The sequence below is a fragment of the Patiria miniata genome, unplaced genomic scaffold, assembly GCF_015706575.1.
Source record: "Patiria miniata isolate m_02_andy unplaced genomic scaffold, ASM1570657v1 HiC_scaffold_29, whole genome shotgun sequence".
Taxonomy (NCBI): domain Eukaryota; kingdom Metazoa; phylum Echinodermata; class Asteroidea; order Valvatida; family Asterinidae; genus Patiria; species Patiria miniata.
The window spans coordinates 24,561,365-24,580,606 of NW_024037068.1; the positions used below are offsets into that span (position 1 = coordinate 24,561,365).

The window sequence follows — 19,242 nt, forward strand, 5'->3', positions numbered from 1 at the left end:
ATTTGCAAAAAAAATGTTCAGGTAGCCTTTTTGCAAGGATGTAGCCTCAATCCTGCAAATTCCTCCATTATTTCTTGAATATGGTCCGTGGAGGGGTGACCACTGCCTGAATCCTACAAAATCCTGTGGCAGTGACTGTCAATATGTTGAGGCTTGGCCAGTGACATCCTAGAGCAGTATGAAGGATTTCAAGAATAATCCAGGCCTATGTTTATGCATGGCTGAGCAAAAAAAAAAAAGGTCCAGCCCAAGACCTTGACAAAGTGCATCGTATGAAATCAGTAACACACTTTTGTTATGTAACCTCAATCCTCCAAATCCCTCCACTTTGGCAAAAAAAATTGGGGGCTGTTAGGGTTAAGTCAGCTTTTACAAGCTCCGTCACGGACATTACATGACGCTGGAATCATCCACATTCAAACATTTAAATTTCAAGCACAGCTTTAACAACCAGTTTTTCCAGCTCCTTACCTGCCGGGCATTCCCCTCCCTGTGAGGGATCTGTTGGTGTCGGTGAGGTGGAGCCTAAGGTGCAGTACCATCCAGCATCGCAGTCCCCTGCATAGCTGTTGGCATGGTAGTCTGGGCAATACTTGCCCGGATCGCAGACAGTGCAGGAATCGTTGGACGGAAGATGGGTAGAAAAACTGTATACAATAAAAATCACATGATGGAATTGTGTGTTTTTTGCTTGTGTGCACTGGCAGGTGGGCCAACACAAGTCTGGTCAAAAGTAAATCACAATTCCTTTCACAAGTCCAGTCTGAACTAACAGGAAACGAATAGTTACAAAGGAACGTCTTTGTCACATTATATTTGAATAACTTGTGACTTGAATTGGGACTGGAGTTCCTGTTACGGACTTGTTAGGACTTTTTTGAACAGAGTTGTAACGAGTCACTGCGCCAACAAAACCTTTACCTAGCAACAATGTCCCATGGGTGGGACATTTAGCTGGTTGACGCGCAACGTTCCTTGTGTGTGACGCACGTACACCAGGGGATTTGTACTGTAAAAGGGTAACAGCATGAGCTAAGGGAGTAACCTGCAGTGGACTGGCATCCCACACAGGGGTAATAAAAACGTGTTATTTTCAGTCATTTTATGCCATGGAAATTAGAAATACACGCCGGCCTGATGGGTCATTTTGGCAAGTGACAGTCATAACTGTTACTACAACATTGCAACTGACCTGTAGGTACCAGGGGGGCAAGGGCTAGGGTGGTCCGACCCTTCAGGGCAGAAGAAGCCCACCGGACAGATGCCGAAATCATCGCTTGTGGTTTCGTCAAAAGGACCCTTCTGGATGGCTCCTCTGATGGCCCAGAAGCCAGGGACGATGAGACCGGACCATGTGGACAGGCCAGGCACCTCGCAGTATTTACCTAAAAAAGGGGGAAATATCAATGAATTAACGCGGTAGAATCGCATCAACTCAGCTTGTGAAATATTGTCCAATTACATGATATACAAATGGACGCAGAATGCACAAAATCTGAGCCCAACAAAACTCAACATACATAAATTCCATAGAGATGTCTAAGGGCATGGCTAACTCACAAACGGTGATAGGTCAATTGTTAACAAATGTTGACTGCTATGATGTGGGGCTAAAAAATAGTCGGATATGTAAGGGTCTAAATATAACCTTACCATGCCAATCAATAAAATAATGTTGGTATCCTCTCTAAAGTGATCTCTGTTTTCTAATTCCCAGGATTGCAGCATTGCTTATATTAACCAAATTAGGTTTTGCCCTTCACCGACGTTTAAACACTGTATACTCAGTGCTTATATTGCTAGCCAACCTTGTTCCCAAGGGTACAATCTTGCTGCGCCATGTTGGTTCCTTCCCTGCCTTCTAAGATCTTAACCCCTGGTATTTTGTAATTTAAATATCAAACTATTTTGGAGATTTAAAGGGAACATACAACATTTGTATTTGCTGCCATTTTCAGAAATGAATGGATTTGGAGGATTAGTATGTTATAGCAAATATTGTTCTACTGACTTGTTTCACCTTTTGGGCTTGTTTATGCTGGAAAAATCAAGACAACCAATGATTTTCTTGTAATCTGGTTCCCCGACCCCACTTAAGATGAAACGGAGAAACGTAAAGACTTTGGGGAATTGTAAGGTCAAAGAATCACTCTACAAGGTTTGCACCCCTTCACGAGTGTGTGTGATCTATTGCGAAGAAAACATGGAATAACAAAATATAAAAAACTAGGAGCTGTTTTTGACCCAAAAAAAACAGTTTTTCCAATGCTGGTCAGCCGACCAGGATGCTTTAGACTGTCAATACCTAACAATTCAGTAAGGTATTTCGTGATAATTTGATCATTTCCTTTTTTGATGTTTGCAAATGTTGTATCTTCCCTTTAAATTAGGACTGCAGTCGATGTGTTTCACGTGCAAAGCTTTGCTTTCAATTTTGAATGTTTACTTTCACAAGGTGATTGGAACATAAAGGTGATTTGGACATCTCAAGGTACTGAGAGCTTACCTCCAGGACATGTGGCACACTGTGTTACAGCGTGTAGCTGGGACCGATTGCCAAATGTACCAACCAGACAGTCCAGGGGATCCCATTTTGCATTAGTTTCACCACCCACGCAATACTGGCCTGAACATTCACACAAATAAAAAAAAAATGGAATTAAATAATGCATATTTCATTTGTGAATTTACATATTTGTGAGGTGTTCTGGCAAAATGAGACGGAAATGGGGAAAAATGCAAGAATCTGAATGGGGTTGGCATTTTTTTGATTTCAGATTTATTAATATTTGTCGTCTCTGATATGTCTACTACAAATATGTTAAAAGCCTAGTATAAAAAAGTAGAATAAAAATGTTTTGGGGGAAAACTTGGCATCATTCATTTTTACGAATACAAAACTTCACACTGTCATGGCCTTTTTCTCATTATTTTACTTTTTGGACAATTGGAAAAATTGCTATTTTTAAAAAGCCGTAAGTTGTCAGTGGCATGTCTGATTAGAACAGTGTTATAAGGAGAATTTTATTCTCTTTCCTAATACCTGCAAACCCTGATTTTGACCTCTGACCAGTTCTGTTTCGTTTTGCCAGAACGTCTCACATTTGTGACCTGTCACCACAAAATCATTTTAAAGTCAAACTTTTGAAGAATTGGTTTTAAAGTGTACTATGAGTCACAATCTGTTTGTACCTTGCGGACATTCTACAGGGTCGGCATCCGGCGCACAGTAGAATCCCGGCTCACAGTATTTGCATTCCGATAGCCCCTCGATGTCCGAGTATTCACCCTGCCGGCAGACGAACTCCTCGGCTGTGCTGCCGGGACAGTAGCGCCGTTTGGAACAGATGTGGCCTGTCACGTTGTCCGTGGGCATGTCCTGCATTGCGCCGCCCAAGCAGACAAAACCAGGAGCACACTCACCTTGAAATAAACAAATCAAAACAGTATTGATTAACCCTCCTACTTTCTGAACAGTCACAGACAGTTTAAAATACAATCAACTTCCCCTGCACAGCTTTTATACATAGGCTAGTGACCCTCTTCATCAGTATAGGTTTTTTCTTAGATTTTGAAAATCCAAACATAGGTTTTTAAAGATTTTGTAAGTACCAAAATTATGCATTTATAGCTTTTTAGGTAGCAAAACTGTGCAATGTTCAGGATGAGGTAGTAGAGACATTGTGTATAGCTTACCTCAAGTTCTCCACCCAAGACAAAGTTACGCACCTTTCTTAAGCACTTGTAAAATGATCTTAGAGAGGTACATGAGTGACACGTTATACGTGTGATATTTTACTTTTTGTGACTTGCGGTTTATTGTAACACGTGTTACACCTAAAAGTTTCCCTAATAATCCAGTTTAATCCAAGAACACTTATTTTGTTCACTACTACAGCATTCAATGATACACAATCAATGGAACCAGCGACATTCAATACACATGTGACGTGTGACTGTTTTGTTCCTCGCGTTACACTTACCAGTTTCCTCAATTGCTCCAGTATGGTCGCAGTATTTGCCAGCGCCACAGGGAATGCAGTCACTCTCTGACTGGGCTCCCACGTAATCCAGGTAGGTACCCTTAGGGCACGCGGCCATGAAAGTTGCGCCTTCCTCACAATAGTGGCCCTTGGCGCACTGGTCACCCCATGTGATGACCACCTTGCCTGCAAACAAAGAATCATGAGGAAAGCAATGTCAACCTACAATTCAGAAGATCTATGTACAGAAGACAACCAAGGTTGTGATGGACGACAACTTCTTGGTGGGCACGATTATGACAAATGTATTCATTCATTCATTCATTCATTCATTCATTTATTCATACATTCATTCATTTCTTTTATTTGTCTAAAATCGTGGCCCAGAGGGCCAAATTCGAAAAGACAATTACATTAAAAGCAATTAATTTACAAAAGCGATAAAAACTTGCATAATACCCCCAAAAAAATTACATGAGTAAAAAAGGCAAGTGATACAATGAAATTGTACATTAACAAACACCACAAAACCAAGAAATCAGGATTACAAGAAAGGGGGGACAACATGCACTTAGAAAAAAGGCAAACAATAAAATCACACAGAGCCAATACATCACACAGGTTGTGACCATTGTGCTATTTAATACAGAATTTGTGGTTGTTTTTACAAAAACATATAAGCCCCACTATCTACTTTACAATGCAGAACGTGGTTGCTAGCCGAACGCTTGCCTAGAGCGATAGTGGCCATTCGTGGACGGTCACTATGGAGTACCGAAGTGAATACATCACGCGCACAAAATGTGTGTAAAAGACATTAGCGCGTGATTCAGCCTGAGAACCAACACGCACGTGTACTCCATTTGTTTGCACTACACTTTCTGGTTCTAAATGACTTCACACTTCAGTACTCCATAGGTGCCAATTTAAAAAAATGCAAAGGCAAGCAACACATGTTAAGTTCCCAAACACTGACCGTCAGAGGAGTCATTGTTGTAGACCGGCGTGGCAAACAGCGCACCAAGGAAGCAGATGTGGCCGGCCGCGCACATGCCGGTCCGGTCGGTCCCGCCGTTCTCGCTGCAGTAGTAGCCCGGCTCGCAGACCGTGCAGTTATCAATGTGGGTCTGGTGGGTACTCGGGGAGTAGGTGCCCGTCGGGCAGAGTTCAAAGGTGTAGGCACCCTCGCCGCAGTATTGACCTGAGGGGTTGAAGGTTAAAAGGTCAACATGTGCTATTCAACTGAGCTTGGAACACTCCCGCATCCTACAAAGTCCTCCACTGTGCAGAAACTATTATCAAATTCTTTGCACTCTGTTTTCCAGAGAGCATTAAGTCCCACAGGCAGGATCCAGCATAAACTTTTGAAGGATCCAGCTTAGATTTTATAGTCATAGATTTTGAAGGATTTCCCATAGATTTTGAAGGATCCAGCATAAATTTTGAAGGATCTGGCAAAGATTTTGAAGCATCCAGCATAGATTTAGAAGGATCTGGCATAGATTTTGAAGTATTTTGAATAATTCATATCAGGTCAAGAATTAAAGGTTAGATTATGCCAAAACTTGATGCATGAATTATTGAATGAACCAAATAAGTCGGCAACTGCACCACAATACCGACCTGACAGGGCATGCATGAATTATTCATTCCATGGGTCAAAGGGGCAAAGGATCTTTATAATAGGCCACTGAAGGCCATAAACTTGATTCAAGCAAAGGCGTTGCCATCCTCCCTTCAATACTAACTTGAAGGGGAGGTATGAATTATTCATATCAGATCAAGGGATAAAGGTCAAAGAGTAATTCAAGGTGCCAGTGAAGGCAGTGGGGTATTAAAGATAATAAACATGCACCAAGTTATGAGCCGGGCAATCATCATTAAGTGTTACTACCATTGCAGAACTAAATCCATGACTTAAAAAATTGGTCTTACCTGCTTCGCATGCGGTCATGTTCGTCATGGCTTCAAACGGGCAATAGAAACCAGCCTCACAGATCAGGCACTCGCCCGCCCTGTCATACGGCATGTAGTGACCCAGTTGGCATGGGGTCTGCTGCGTGGCGCCAGACTCTGAATAATAACCAGGCTGGGTGACTGTCTGGTTGGGAGTCCGGGCCCCGCCGGTACAGTAATAACCTGGGTTGCAGGGGCCTGTGGGACCTGCAGGGGGTTAAACGGATGCAATACTGATTAGCTTGAGATTCGGTGGCAGCAAAGGGATCCACAACCTTATAAAAACCCTTGTTCGGTTACCCAATGACCAGTCCCATTGCAGGGGCCTGGAAGCCTGCGACAGGTTACACAGGGACGCAATAGTGATCAGCTTGAGATTCAGTGGCAGAAGTGGGATCAACAATCTCAACACAAAAACCCTTGTTATATCGCCAATGACTGGCTCAACTGCTATAAAATGATAAGTGACCTCAGGTGAGGAACAGAAACGAAAAATTGGAAAAGCTCCAGCTTTCGCACCAAAGTTTCTGCCTAAAAAGATAAATACACTCGATCATGCAATCATGATTCTCCCAGAACTAAAAGAGACTCTTTATAAAAAGGATCATGAAAAGTCATGTCCATGAGATTAAATGGTTGAAGTTATGATGCATGGGATACACTAGTGCATGCCAAGCATTCAAGTATTAAAAAAATCGAATTGTTAAATTTAAACCAAACATCCTTTTCAAAAAAAACTTCCTTTCTGCCCCTCCATTAGTAAACTGCCTTTTACTTTCTTGTTCTTAAAATGCTAAATTCTATTTTCCATTTCTTACTTGGTGTTCGAGCATTGCTGCAGTAGTATCCAGGATCACAGTCGAAGCAGTCATAATGGTTGATGGCACCAGAGGTGTTACTGTAGGTCCCCGGTGGGCAAGGCAAACTGGTGTAAGATCCTGTGGTTGATCAGAGACGTCACAAGTCCAATCACAAGTCAATCACAAGTCCATTACAAGTCAATCACAAGTCAATCACAAGTCCATCACTAGTCCATCACAAGTGTGGTCACAAGCAAATCACAAGTTCATTCACAAGTCCAGTCACAATTCACAAGTCCAGTCGCAAGTTCAGTCACATTTTAATCACAAGTCCATCACAATTCGCGTGACAAATTAATCACAAGTCCATCCCAAGTCTGGTCTCAAGCAAATCAAACTCCCACCAAAAGTCTAGTAACACGTATTAAACAGTGGATGACCAAAACTGGAGGAATGCCTTTGTTGCAGTTCATTTCAATAACCAGTGACTTGACATGTGTCTGCATGGTGATTGACTTCTGGTGGACGTCTGAACACGAGACTTTTGACGGACTTGTGAACAAAACTGTCAGATAATGAGTTGGATGTATCTTAAATCCCCCACTACACCCAATACAGCCCCCAAACCCAACTCCCTGGCAAGCAGGCCAGTCCCTGTATCTCACAAATTGTCCCCATTCCAATGACTTTCTTAGACAGGTTCTTATCTCAACGCATATGAAAACCTAGGTCCAATTTGATGGCACTGTTAAGCAAGGAAAAATGGTCAACAAAGAAAGTAATTGCTAACACAAAATGGGTCACCAGCCAAAATATCATGCAGTATATGCTGCATCTGACTGGTGCTCGGCTAGTTTCTGCTGATGACAAGTCTTTAATAAGCAGGGTTTTCCTGCAAATAGAAGCCCCATGAAATAGGGTCCTGACATTACATGAATTGAGTTTGTCATTTTACCTAGTGGACAGTAGCCGCCAGCAGGGCAAACCTCCCCTGTCACCTTGTCAGTGGGGTCGGACGACGTAGCACCCTCGTAGCAGACAAACCCTGGATCGCAGGGGGCTCTCGGTGTGGTCAGTCCAGGAGCATCGCAGTACCAACCAGGGTCGCACAGCGGACAGCTTTCTAAGGATGGAAGACCTTCATACGGAAGGGGACAAACAAAAAAACGGTTATTAGAGAAGTATGCTATCTTGCCTGTTACTTCCTATACTGCCCCAAGCTGCCCCAGACTGCACTGGCACTGTATGATATCATACAGTGTAAAATACAAGGCCAAAAGTTTTATACACACACTACTTTATGGCCAGGACACAATGAAACATCAAATCTGATTATTAGAGGCACAGTATTTCAAGGATGTAAATCAATATTCGGTTTTGCCCTTCACCGATGTGTTACCTCCCGAGTGAAAGTTGGGAACAATCACTCGGGTGGGACTCGAACCCACGACCTCCTGCTTTCTAGTGCAGACGGATACACTCACTTCACACAGTCTGCACTTGAAAGCAGGAGGTCGTGGATTCTAGTCTCACTCAAGTAATTTTTCCATCTTTTACTCGGGAGGTAACACACAGAGTATACAGTGTTTAAACATCGGTGAAGGGCAAAAGCTAATATTGACTTACATCGCCCCGACGTAAAATTCTATCTTCTCAATATTTTAAGAATGGAAATCAAGAGAACATAGGTTTCAAAAGGGCCCTTTGAAGCAGCCCAATTTTTCTCTACTTATTATTCCACTAGACGGAGAGAGGCAAGTGGAGTAAAATGGCTTGCCCATGGACAAATGAATTCAAAGCTGGCCAGCAGCAGGGTTAAAACCCCTGACACTCTGACCCTGTTGGGCCACTCTACTCCCAAAGTAAACAAGTAAAGAGGAGCAACTGAAGGCCAGAATACAATACAATACGATGCAAGCATGAGCTTGCACCGTATCGCTTCAATATGCACAGACACATTCTCTATTTATCAAACTTTACCTGTTGTGTTGCCGTATCTGCCAATGGGGCAAGGATTAGCAGCGGAGGAGTTGGCTGGACAATAGAAACCTCGGGGGCACTCGATGGGGTCCCCTGTCCCCAGCGGGCAGTAGGAACCCGCCGGGCAGGGGATGCAGTCCTCTAGGTAACGACCCCCTTGGGTGTCTATGTATGTACCACCGGGGCAAGGCACCTGGGGTTAGGGAAGGGGTAGCGGGGTAGAGAAGGGGTAACAGTGGAGTGATTAATCTATTAAAAGGGGAGACAGGGCACCAAGGACCCTTGAGACACTAGTGGATGATTCATGACATAACAGCAAAGTCCGACTGTGTCTTACAGAATGATGATCAAGTCGTCATCCCAAAACTTTAGAGTCCTCATTAAGTTGTGATTCAACTTGCAAATTGCTTTATAGGCCTAGCCTAGTCTGTTGATCACAAGCCATCACAGGTCCATCACAAGTCGATCATAAGTCCCAAGTCAAATCACAATCTATCTATTCCAATGAATTGTGACAAAGGCATTCCTTTATCGCTGTTCATCCCCTGTTAGTCCCCTGGACTTGAAAATTGACTTGTGATTTATCGTGACAGGACTTGTCATGGCCTGGACAATAACAATGTATGTGTCATGTCAACACGAAATGAGCATAAAATGTAGGAAATTGCCATTTTTCGATACAGTAAGGCAGAGCCAAATTTAAAAGAAGCAGCCTTTTTGTTTGTTTCAGGTGATCCTCAATCTGTTAGTCCTGTTATACATTTCCCAATATTTTTTTGTTCCATCAAACACCTTTAAACCTACTGTCATCTTGTGTAATTACTTTGACTGTTCACTCACTGTAAATACAACAGCAGGATCTTAAATTCCATTCTTAATAAGCCTCTGTACTAATTACATCACACTTTGTTTACATGTGTGCTTTCCTATTGTGCTGAGTGGACGGTGGGGCCCCTACTGGCTCCCATAGGAAAGCGCACATGTAAACAAAGTGTGACGTCATCAGTACAGAGACTTATTGCTTTTACAAGTTTAGTTTTGTTGCAGTCTCTCCGTGAATTGAACTCAGTATCCCAAAAAATCAATGTTATACACCATTGCAAAGCTCTTGTTCTGCAGAATTCAGAAATCTACATTTCTCAACTCTTGCTCATTTTGCGGTGCTGGGTCACATATTGGGTTCAGGGACAGGAATCACCTGCTGCGGTCCGTAGGAGCCGATAGTGGCTGGATTGTTGCTGTAAGGATTGGTGATATTGGTTGGGCAGTAGTAGCCGGTGTTACACTTGGCAGTCACTGCGTCGGTCCCTTCCAAGCAGAACCAGCCAGCGTCGCAAGCCGTACACTCGTTGACGTCGCCCAGGCCGGTGGTTGGGTTGTATGTACCCACTGGGCAGTTGACTTCAAACGGCGTGGCTGCGATAGAGACAGAGGAGACAGAGTTACACCAAGATAGTATGTGTTTTATAGGAGAAGGTGTATCTCTGGTTTTGAGGACACTCAAACCAATCGGAAACGAACACAGGTTACTGAAAACAAAATTTCCTGAGTTTTCACTGCTATTTCCCAGAGAAATTTCCAAAATTCCACGAGAAATATTTTCACTTAAACTAGGTTGCTGGGAAATCAAGAGGTACATGTTTACTTTAGCACACCCTACTGTTGTCTGGAGAGGTGCGTAAAATTCACACTGCATAAAAAAAGAACACTTAAAATCCACCATATTCAATCAGTCAATAAACACAACATGGCAAAAAGACGCACATACACCAAACTTGGTACCTGTCAAATTCCATGAGTTTTCCATGATTTATGTGTTTTCTTCCAAATTCAATGAGTTTTCCCTTTATACTGGAAAATGAAAACTCATTCCGAAGGTTTTCCATGATTTCCACAGTGGCTGGGAACCCGGTGTTGAGGGACCCTTTGCAAAAAAACTATAAACAAGAAATCTCTCGGTTAAGAAATAAAAGAGCAAAAATTTCAAACACAAACCTTCAGGGCAGTAGTGCTTCATACTGCAATTGGTTGCCTCGCTGACATGGTTCAGTCCCGTTGTGCAATACAACCCAGCGGGGCACTTCTTGTTGTTCAACATGTCCAACTCGGAGGTGGTGACATTGTCGCAGTAATAGCCCGCCTCGCACGTCTTGCACGTGCTTTGTTTGGTCTTTGAGTACATCCCCGTATTGCAGTCGTTCGGGTAAATGGTTCCGGGGCCACACCAGGAGCCACCGGGGCAGTCCAAGCAGTCGCTCTGGTACTTGGCCGTGGTGCCATAGAGGTAGTCTGTGGAGTTGACGCCGTACGGCATGTAGGTGCCTGCAGGGCAGTCCTCGGGGGAGTTGACGCCATACTCACAGAAGTGACCTGAGTAACCACACAGAATTTTCCCATTTTTATTACATTTCACGAATACTTCTTGACTTAGATGCTCTGTGGTGCGATCTGAGGCAATTCTGACCACTTTAACTAATTTCTGTTTAAGAAAAAGATGGTGGTGTATACAGTGCATGCATCTATTAGGATGTTACTTACAAAAAAGTGGGGTTTTTTTTGGGGGGGGGGAGGGCATGGCCCCTTTTGGTCCCCCTGGATTCACCCTTGATTGGGCTGCAATGCCTCCCCTTTAGTCTGACTCGTCTTAAAACACGTACACAGATATTTAAATCAGGTTGACTCTCTGTCACAGGTCAATCAGACAACTGACCCACTGGCCGGTGTCAGACTATAAATGGCTGACATGGTCCATCATTTTGACTCTTGTGTTCAGACACAACCCACCACTTCATCTCTTGTGTTTACACTAGGGCTTCATCAAACTCAGGTTCCCAATGAGGGGGTTCAAAGTCCATCAGTGTGGGGTCAAAGGTCAAGTCAAGAACCAACCTTGGGTGCATAGTTTGCAGTCTGACTCCTCATCTTGACTGTAGTCCTCGTTGTAAGTTCCGTTAGGGCAGGGATACTGCTCTGCAAACTGGGTACCAGCGGGACAGTAGAAGCCTGGGGGACAGGGATCGGTCTCGGTCGGCTCCCCACCTGTGGATAAAAGATAGTTGACCAATTATTGCACACAACTGAAAATGCAAAGATTTAGACCCTTTCCAAACAATGACACTGTTTTCAATAAGCAATGCATTCAGTAAAGGTAAGCGGGTAGGCCTTAACCGAAAATCCATAATATATTTTGGTGGCAAACAGATTGAGCAAATTCACATACCTAAGCAGTAGTAGGTTGCTGTACAGATGGTGCATTCACTGGGCTGGGTCAGGTTGGACGATGGGGAGAATGTGCCTTCCGGGCAGGGGAAGCGGTCAGGACTCGGCGTCTGTAGAGGGCAGTAGTACCCCGGCTTGCAAGGCTGTGGACCGTTCACTGTCTCTCCTGATGGATGTTAAGATAGAACTCAATGATTAAGAATTCTTAAACCTCAAGTGAAATTGGACAGACAATTGCCAACTTCTTAAACCTGGCTCTTTGCCGACTGGTTCTTTAGAAAGTTTATTACACAAATTTGCTACATCAACAGTTTTTTGGCGACTCTTTGTCTGTTCATACGACAGAGTTGTAGTACATTACTAAAGAGCCAACTGGCGATGCAAAATGAAGCCTGCTACACGCATCCATGCTTGTGCACACTCTAATGGAATGCTCCATTTGCATATGTGATGTAAATTCCAAACCGATAAATGAAGCTAATATGCCTAAAACTGAATAACACAAATTACTGTTTCATTTTGCTCTGCACAAACAATGCAAAAGTGCAAATTTGGCTTCCTACATGTATATTTTTTTTTCATAGTTGAAATGAAACCATTGCCTATGCAGCTGTGTCTGCTGTACTCTCACATTGCTAACAGAAATCTCAACTAAACCTCATCTGATTTCATTATGTACTAGGATCATGCACTTTTTTTCAGAATGTCTAAACACAATATATGTCTGAAAGTATTCTAAATGCCTATTTTTTAATGCATTTTCGCCATGAACAAGGCCAAAAGGTACTCCAGGTAAGTATTCAGGAAAACTGAAGGCAGGAATTGACATTTCTCTTGAAACAGGATAGATTATATGAAAAACAACCTAGGAGAAACAAAGGAGTTCAGCCCTCTAGTTTTCAACTCTGTGGTTCATACCTGTTGCCCAGCTGCAGTACTTGCCAGCAGGGCAAGCGGAGCATTCTTCGGAAGATGTCAGCTCCGTGGATCCCGTATAGGTCCCCGGTGGACAGGGGAACTGGTCGTTAGTGATGGTTCCATTCGGACAGAAAAAACCTGCAGAAACGACATCCAAGCATTTGGAATTCAACCCAGTTTGCAAAAAAAATCTTTAAAAAAAGTAACTTATAATTTTCATATAAACTTTTTTCTAGCAGTACAAAACTTATTCATTTTTAAGTGGAGCATCTACCAACAAAATTTTGCTCGCGTTTTTGACTTATTGGCTGCCAAAAACTAATTCCGTTCATGCGGGGTAGGCTGGTTCCCGCCCATCAATCAGTATCGACTGAGACCCAGTCTACGGATGTGTTTTTGCCCCCCCCCAAAAAAAAAAAAAAAATTCAGATGGAAGAAAGGAGGTTTTTTTGTTGGAATAAAACAACAAACAACAAACAAGTTGATAGTAAAAATTGAAAATAGAAAGAAAAAAAAAAAAATTTGTTGAAGAGCACGGGGGATACAACTTTAAATTAAAGAATAAACAACATGCAAAAACAGAATATTCTTGTTTTACTAATGCTCAGCAGGTTATTTTGAAAACTTGTTAAGAAATCTACCAAGAGTTACGCATGAAGCTCTTACATGTACACTGCAGAATTTAGTAACAACAAAGTTCACGTTTGAAAACTCCTTTATTTCTTAAATGAATGTCACAATAGGTTGACTAAGGGAATAAATATGTGCTTGGCCGGTTTTAATCCGGCTAAGGGCCTGGTCACCAATAGTGGCCCGAGCCGAAGGACAAAAAGTCAAAACATGTCAAAAACTCACAAATTTTCAACGAGTTTGTCCAAAAGTTTACTTCATGTTTTGTGATACACCCCTGTGGCCATGTCTATGGCATGTGCCTCGCGCATAGTGCGAAAATCTCCTTATATGGAGATTGGTGTGTGCGCGGCGTGTACTGTGCGATGTGGTGCAGAATTCGGGAATTGTGTTTAAAACCAGCCAATTTTTTATAAGCTGTTTAAAACCACCCATGTGACTGCCTCTTGACCAATAGGAATGAGTAAACTGTCATGTATTAATGAATTGCCAATAAATGCCAGATTTCCAAACACGTCCTTCTTGAATTTCGACCCAAAAGTCTTCTTTTTTTTTCCTGCATACCTTCGGCACATGGGTGTGAGCTGTTCTGCAGTCCCGACAATGGGCAGGACCTCCCCCGATCGCACAGCCGACAGTTGTACTGATGCCCCGCCCCCTCGTCGGGGTTGTATGTCCCCGGCTCACATGGGTTGGGGGACGTGGTGGGGCTCTCGGCGCTACCGTGGGGGCAGAAGTGGCCCACGGGACATATGATGCACTGGGTGGTGTTGGCAAAGCCCAGCTCATCACTGAAAATGAAACGTAATAGGGGCAGATATTAACTTATCATTTCATTCAGCACAGAAAGAATAAGTTGCCGAGCGAAAAACTGGGTACCAGCTAAAATGTCATGTATTGTATATTGCATGTGACTAGTTCCAAGCTAAAGTGAAGCATTATGTAACACATGTACATGACAGATGAGAAGTTACTTTAAACACTGAATGTTCATACAGTCGTGAATTTCGATACGCTCGAGGACAATGCTTTGTGTTTCCCTTTGTCCTATAATAATCTACCATAGACAATGCACCGAACTGTACAATCACGGACCGTTTTCAAAAAAAAGACCAAATGCTCGAGTACTGCATGAAAGGATCTTTTGTTCTCCCTTTGTGTTTCTATGCTCGATCGTAAAGCCACACAAGAGCATCAACCCACATGTAGTCATGGAAAAACTGTTATTACAAATTTAAATTTATTTAAGGTCTGACAATAATGTGGTTCTCCCAGCTTAGTCTGGTGCCTGCCTACCTATCAGGATCAATAATGTAGATGATTGGGATCTGGTCTACTTGCTAGGCAGATATATTTGTGTGCCTAAAATATGTGCGAACTAGTAGTTCAAGGGTTTGTTGAAATGGAGAAGAAAAGAACAATTGTTGAAAAACACGGACAGTCACGCCTCTATAGCTAATTTTGCAGGAACCAGTCACTGAAGTGGTTTTCCATGACCTACCCGTAGTATCCGAGTGGGCAGGCATTGTCGTTACCCGAGGCCTGACCAGCTAGGCAGTAGAAGCCCCTGGGGCACTCCGTGGTGTCGTAGCCAGAGCTACCCTGGGGGCAGTAGTAGCCAGCCGGGCACTCCTTGCAGCCTATGGACTCTGATGACTGGTTGGTCAGGTCGTTGTAGGTCCCACCTAGAGGTCAAAGGTAATAGGTCAGAGGTTAAAGTTCATAAACACAACCAATTTCAAAATTCAAGATTTGGCACAATTCCTTAGACTAAGCCCAATTTTGTGTTATTTACAAAAAATTACAAAATGTCATGTGAGTATTGAAGCCTGCTTGTTTCATTTGTCACTATAGGCTCTGTTGCATCTCTTGGGTGTGTCACAATATTTCAAAGTATTCTGTAATTACTTCACTGGTAACCTTTCTCTTACCTGGGCAAGGGAAAGCAGTCTCGTACGTGGTACCAACCGGGCAATAGTGACCTGTTGGGCACCGGTTGTTGATATACTCGGAGTCCCCTGGGCCGGGACAGAAGAAACCTATGCAAAGAAAACAGGAACAGTGTGAAATAACAAGTCGTACAGACTAGTTGTTAAAACTAGGATTGATTCTAGGAAAAGATTTCTTCCTTCTTTTTTATTTCGTTCAAATTCTTATGTTTTGTCAACTTTTTTTCTCATATTGCACTAAAAAAGATGGCCTCCCCACTGTGTTGACGAGACCATTCCAGGACCTTTCAGACCTCACAAGTGTGTTTGAGTTTTGAATCAGCTAGATCATTCTTTATTAAACAGACAATTTTAATCACATTTCAAGATTCACGTTAAATTCCAAAAATATATGTAAGGAATAGTCTGTTATGTTTGCAGCTATTTCACTGGGGGAAACTGTGGAAAACTTAAATAAGTATGGCAAATAATGTGCAGTGCTGAATATAATCTGAATAATAGACATTTAGAAGAGTTTCAAACTTGTGGTTAATATATGTATCAAAATGTTAACAAACGTTTGGCTCATTTTATGAATATAAGGTCCAAAGTGTGACATATTTCCTGTCCCTGTTTTATCGTGGTTCTTTTTAATTTGCCATTCAAGTATCATTTAGAATGACTTCAAATGATTCTTTATTTGTTAGGTAGGTAGTTTGCTACTAATAATCACTCTTAGAGAACGACTGCATTAGGGAGTGTATCGGAATTATATCATCATCAATGTCAAATGTAACAGGGACAGGGAAAAAAGTGGGCGGGACCCAAGTTTATAGAATGACCTCTTCCCCAACTTCATGAAAACACCCATGTATACTGACCAGCAGGGCACGGTAAGCAGGCACTGGTCTGTGTTGAGGACCCATTGTTAGGGTTGTAGGTCCCCGCCGGGCACTCGTATCTGGTCTTGCCGTCGCACCATCCACCGGGCTCGCAGATGTCAGCATCCGGGTTGGGCACCGTGGATCCCTCGTCGCAGGTGTAGCCGGCCTCACAGGGCTTGCAGCCCACCCAGCCTGCCTCCGACCAGGTGCCCGGCGGGCAGACCTCGGGTACTGTGGGATTAGGAACATACCAAGTTTCAAGATTTCAATATATTAACTATCACTACACAAAACAGAAAAAAATTGTTAGTTTGTGTGTTTTTCTCCGGTGAAAAGATAGAGAGTGAGGACTGAAGTGGTCTATCTGGAGCATTGAACTCATGACTTTGTTGGTAATTCTGTGGGTTGTGGGCTCGAGTCCAGCCTGGGGTTGTGGTGCATGTGTCCATGGGCAAGGCGCTTTGTCACTCATTGCTTCTCCCCACCCAGGAGTAAATGGGTACCTGTGAGGGCAGAGATGGTTGTGTTTGTTTTAAAAGGTTGCACCTACATGGCAGCATCAAGTTGTATGCCATCAAGGGGGCTGAGATGGTCGTTGCAATTTTTTGAAATCTTTTGTTTTTTTATACGATTGGCCTACAATTTTTGTCCATGCTTAGGGTTATATTGATTAAACAATTATGAGAGTTTGGTGTTACTTTGTAACAAACATAATCTCTATGGTATGTGGTGTTATTCTCTGTGATGTTTACCAGCTGTACACTATACCTGTCTGATCCGAGCACTGGTACCCGGCCTCGCAGATGGTGCAGTTGACTGCGTTCAGGCCGCTGTAGTAGCCCTTGGGGCACTTGGTGGGACCGGTGTAGATGGAGGAGCAGAAGTAGCCGGGGTTGCAGTTGGTGCAGGCAATCTGGGTGCCCAGGGAATATGTGCCGGGCTCGCACATCGAACTTGGGGAAAAATAATAATAGTGCAATTTTTTTAAAAAAAATTGGATTAAGAAGATCAATACATTTTGTTTTAAACAGGAACGACTTGAAAATTAAAGCTGCTTTTGGGAACAGAGTTAAACAATTCCATCGAATATCTGTGTTCACAGTGCTACAATAATGGGCCATGCTATAAATTTAGGGTTTGAAGTGTTAAGTTTTTCCTGTTCCTTTACTTTAAGTAATTAACTTTGTAATTTGCCATTCAAGTACCATCACAAATGATTTTAAACTATGTTTTATTTGTTGGGTACATGTAGGTAGCTTGCTTCACATAATCACTCTTGGAGGAAGAATACATTAAGGTGTGCACCCAGAATTACCAAATCATCGGTGTCAGATGCAACAGGGACATGGAAATAAGTGGCCCACACATTTACAGAATAACCCTTACTTGGTTCTAAGCCTGTAAAGCATAAAATCCAACACTTGCACACAGCAAAAAGTGCTTGCTCTGAAACTGTGAGGCGTTCTGGCAAAATGAGACGGAAGTTGGCACAGGCCGTAGTGAAGAAAAAATGCAAAAACCAAATGGCTGAGGTTTTTTTTAATTTTCAGATTTATTATATTTGTAATGTTTGATGTCTACTTCACATATATTTAAAAGAAACAATACAAAAATCGTGGAATAAAAGTTAAAACAATTTGCATCTTCCATTTTCACGAATACAAAACTTCATACTTTAGAAGCCTTTTTCTCAGAATTGTACTTTTTTGAGTTGTCGATAACTGTGAAATTTTAACAGCCATAACTTGTCAATGGAATGTCCGTTTGAAGTGCAACAAACAGTATTGTAAGGAGAATATTACTTTTTCCCTAATATCCGCAAACCCTCATTTTGACCTCCGCATAATTCTGTCTCATTTTGCCAGAACGCCTCTATGGCTATGTGGTTTGAATAGAGACAAATCCCTGGTTGTTTTTCTACCTTGGTGCTGTGTTCTTGCTTGTGCAGTAGTAGCCGGCTGGGCATTCGGTGCAGATGGAGGAGTTGCCCAAGGAGTAGTAGCCAGTGGGGCACTCCAACATCTGATCCACGAAAGTATTGGGGCAAAAACTGACAAAACAAGAGAACAAAAAATCTAAATTTACATTTGAATAAACCTCTGAAGAATTCTTACATATCTAATAGAATATGTACCCATTTTCTGAAAGCCTACTTTCCCAGTATCATTTTAGATTGTTGTTTCTACAACTTCAGAATTACTTGAAATATTACAACTCAACTCCCAACACCACAATCTTTTCATCCCCAGATACAGAAACTAACATAATCTCCCTCCTCCCTCCCTCCCAAACTCTCAGTTACCAAAAAAATGTACTGCTTTGGCTGGTTGACAAGGCCCAATAGTTCTTGATCCATGCAAAAATAATCAACTGTTGAGATCTTTCTACAATTTGGAATAAACACCATACAAAAGAAACTCCACACTTGTTGGAGGGGTCATAATTTTGAAACTGATCGTCTTATGATGACTTCGTTTATACAGACCTTTGGGGAATTTTGTTTGCTACATTTTGATACTCTGTTTGCTACCAAACACTGTAAATCGTCCAAGAATTCCAACGGTTTAAGAAATATGATGCAGTTTGAAAAATTACAAAGAATCGCAAGGAGAAATTGCTAAGCGCAAACACACATCCCCAAATTGGCCCCAACCGACTGCACAGTGCCCAAACAAATCACCGGTAATTCAATTTCGCGTGCTCCCCTACATACAAGAAATGTGCGATCGATGTGACATTGTCATGCAGCAATTTCTACTCGCGTCCTCTTTAAATTTGCAACTTCTCAAACTGCATCATTTTTGTTATAAACCGCTGTCAATATTGGATGATTTACAGTCTGTGGTAGCAAACGGGGAATCAAAATGTAGCTAACAAAATTCCCTAAAGGTCTGAATAACATTATCATAAGACAATAAGATTTAAAATTATGACCCCTCCAATG

The 19,242-nt window shown here is 42.4% G+C and overlaps 1 protein-coding gene across 1 annotated transcript in view; it reads right to left on the reverse strand.

Moving 5' to 3' along the window:
- Nucleotides 1–19,242, reverse strand: part of LOC119735298 — a 148,264-nt gene that overhangs the window by 112,593 nt on the left and 16,429 nt on the right. The window contains exons 11-31 of the mRNA XM_038208997.1: nt 18,220–18,348; nt 17,067–17,251; nt 16,296–16,529; nt 15,418–15,525; nt 14,988–15,171; nt 14,051–14,277; nt 12,857–12,994; nt 11,940–12,104; nt 11,609–11,758; nt 10,715–11,089; nt 9,918–10,135; nt 8,720–8,912; nt 7,695–7,877; nt 6,758–6,877; nt 5,919–6,146; nt 4,960–5,184; nt 3,984–4,169; nt 3,193–3,423; nt 2,507–2,626; nt 1,193–1,385; nt 472–647 (exon numbers count right to left, since the gene is read on the reverse strand). Coding sequence (XP_038064925.1) covers nt 472–647; nt 1,193–1,385; nt 2,507–2,626; nt 3,193–3,423; nt 3,984–4,169; nt 4,960–5,184; nt 5,919–6,146; nt 6,758–6,877; nt 7,695–7,877; nt 8,720–8,912; nt 9,918–10,135; nt 10,715–11,089; nt 11,609–11,758; nt 11,940–12,104; nt 12,857–12,994; nt 14,051–14,277; nt 14,988–15,171; nt 15,418–15,525; nt 16,296–16,529; nt 17,067–17,251; nt 18,220–18,348 — 3,968 coding nt within the window. The remainder of the gene's footprint in view (nt 1–471; nt 648–1,192; nt 1,386–2,506; nt 2,627–3,192; nt 3,424–3,983; nt 4,170–4,959; nt 5,185–5,918; nt 6,147–6,757; nt 6,878–7,694; nt 7,878–8,719; nt 8,913–9,917; nt 10,136–10,714; nt 11,090–11,608; nt 11,759–11,939; nt 12,105–12,856; nt 12,995–14,050; nt 14,278–14,987; nt 15,172–15,417; nt 15,526–16,295; nt 16,530–17,066; nt 17,252–18,219; nt 18,349–19,242) is intronic.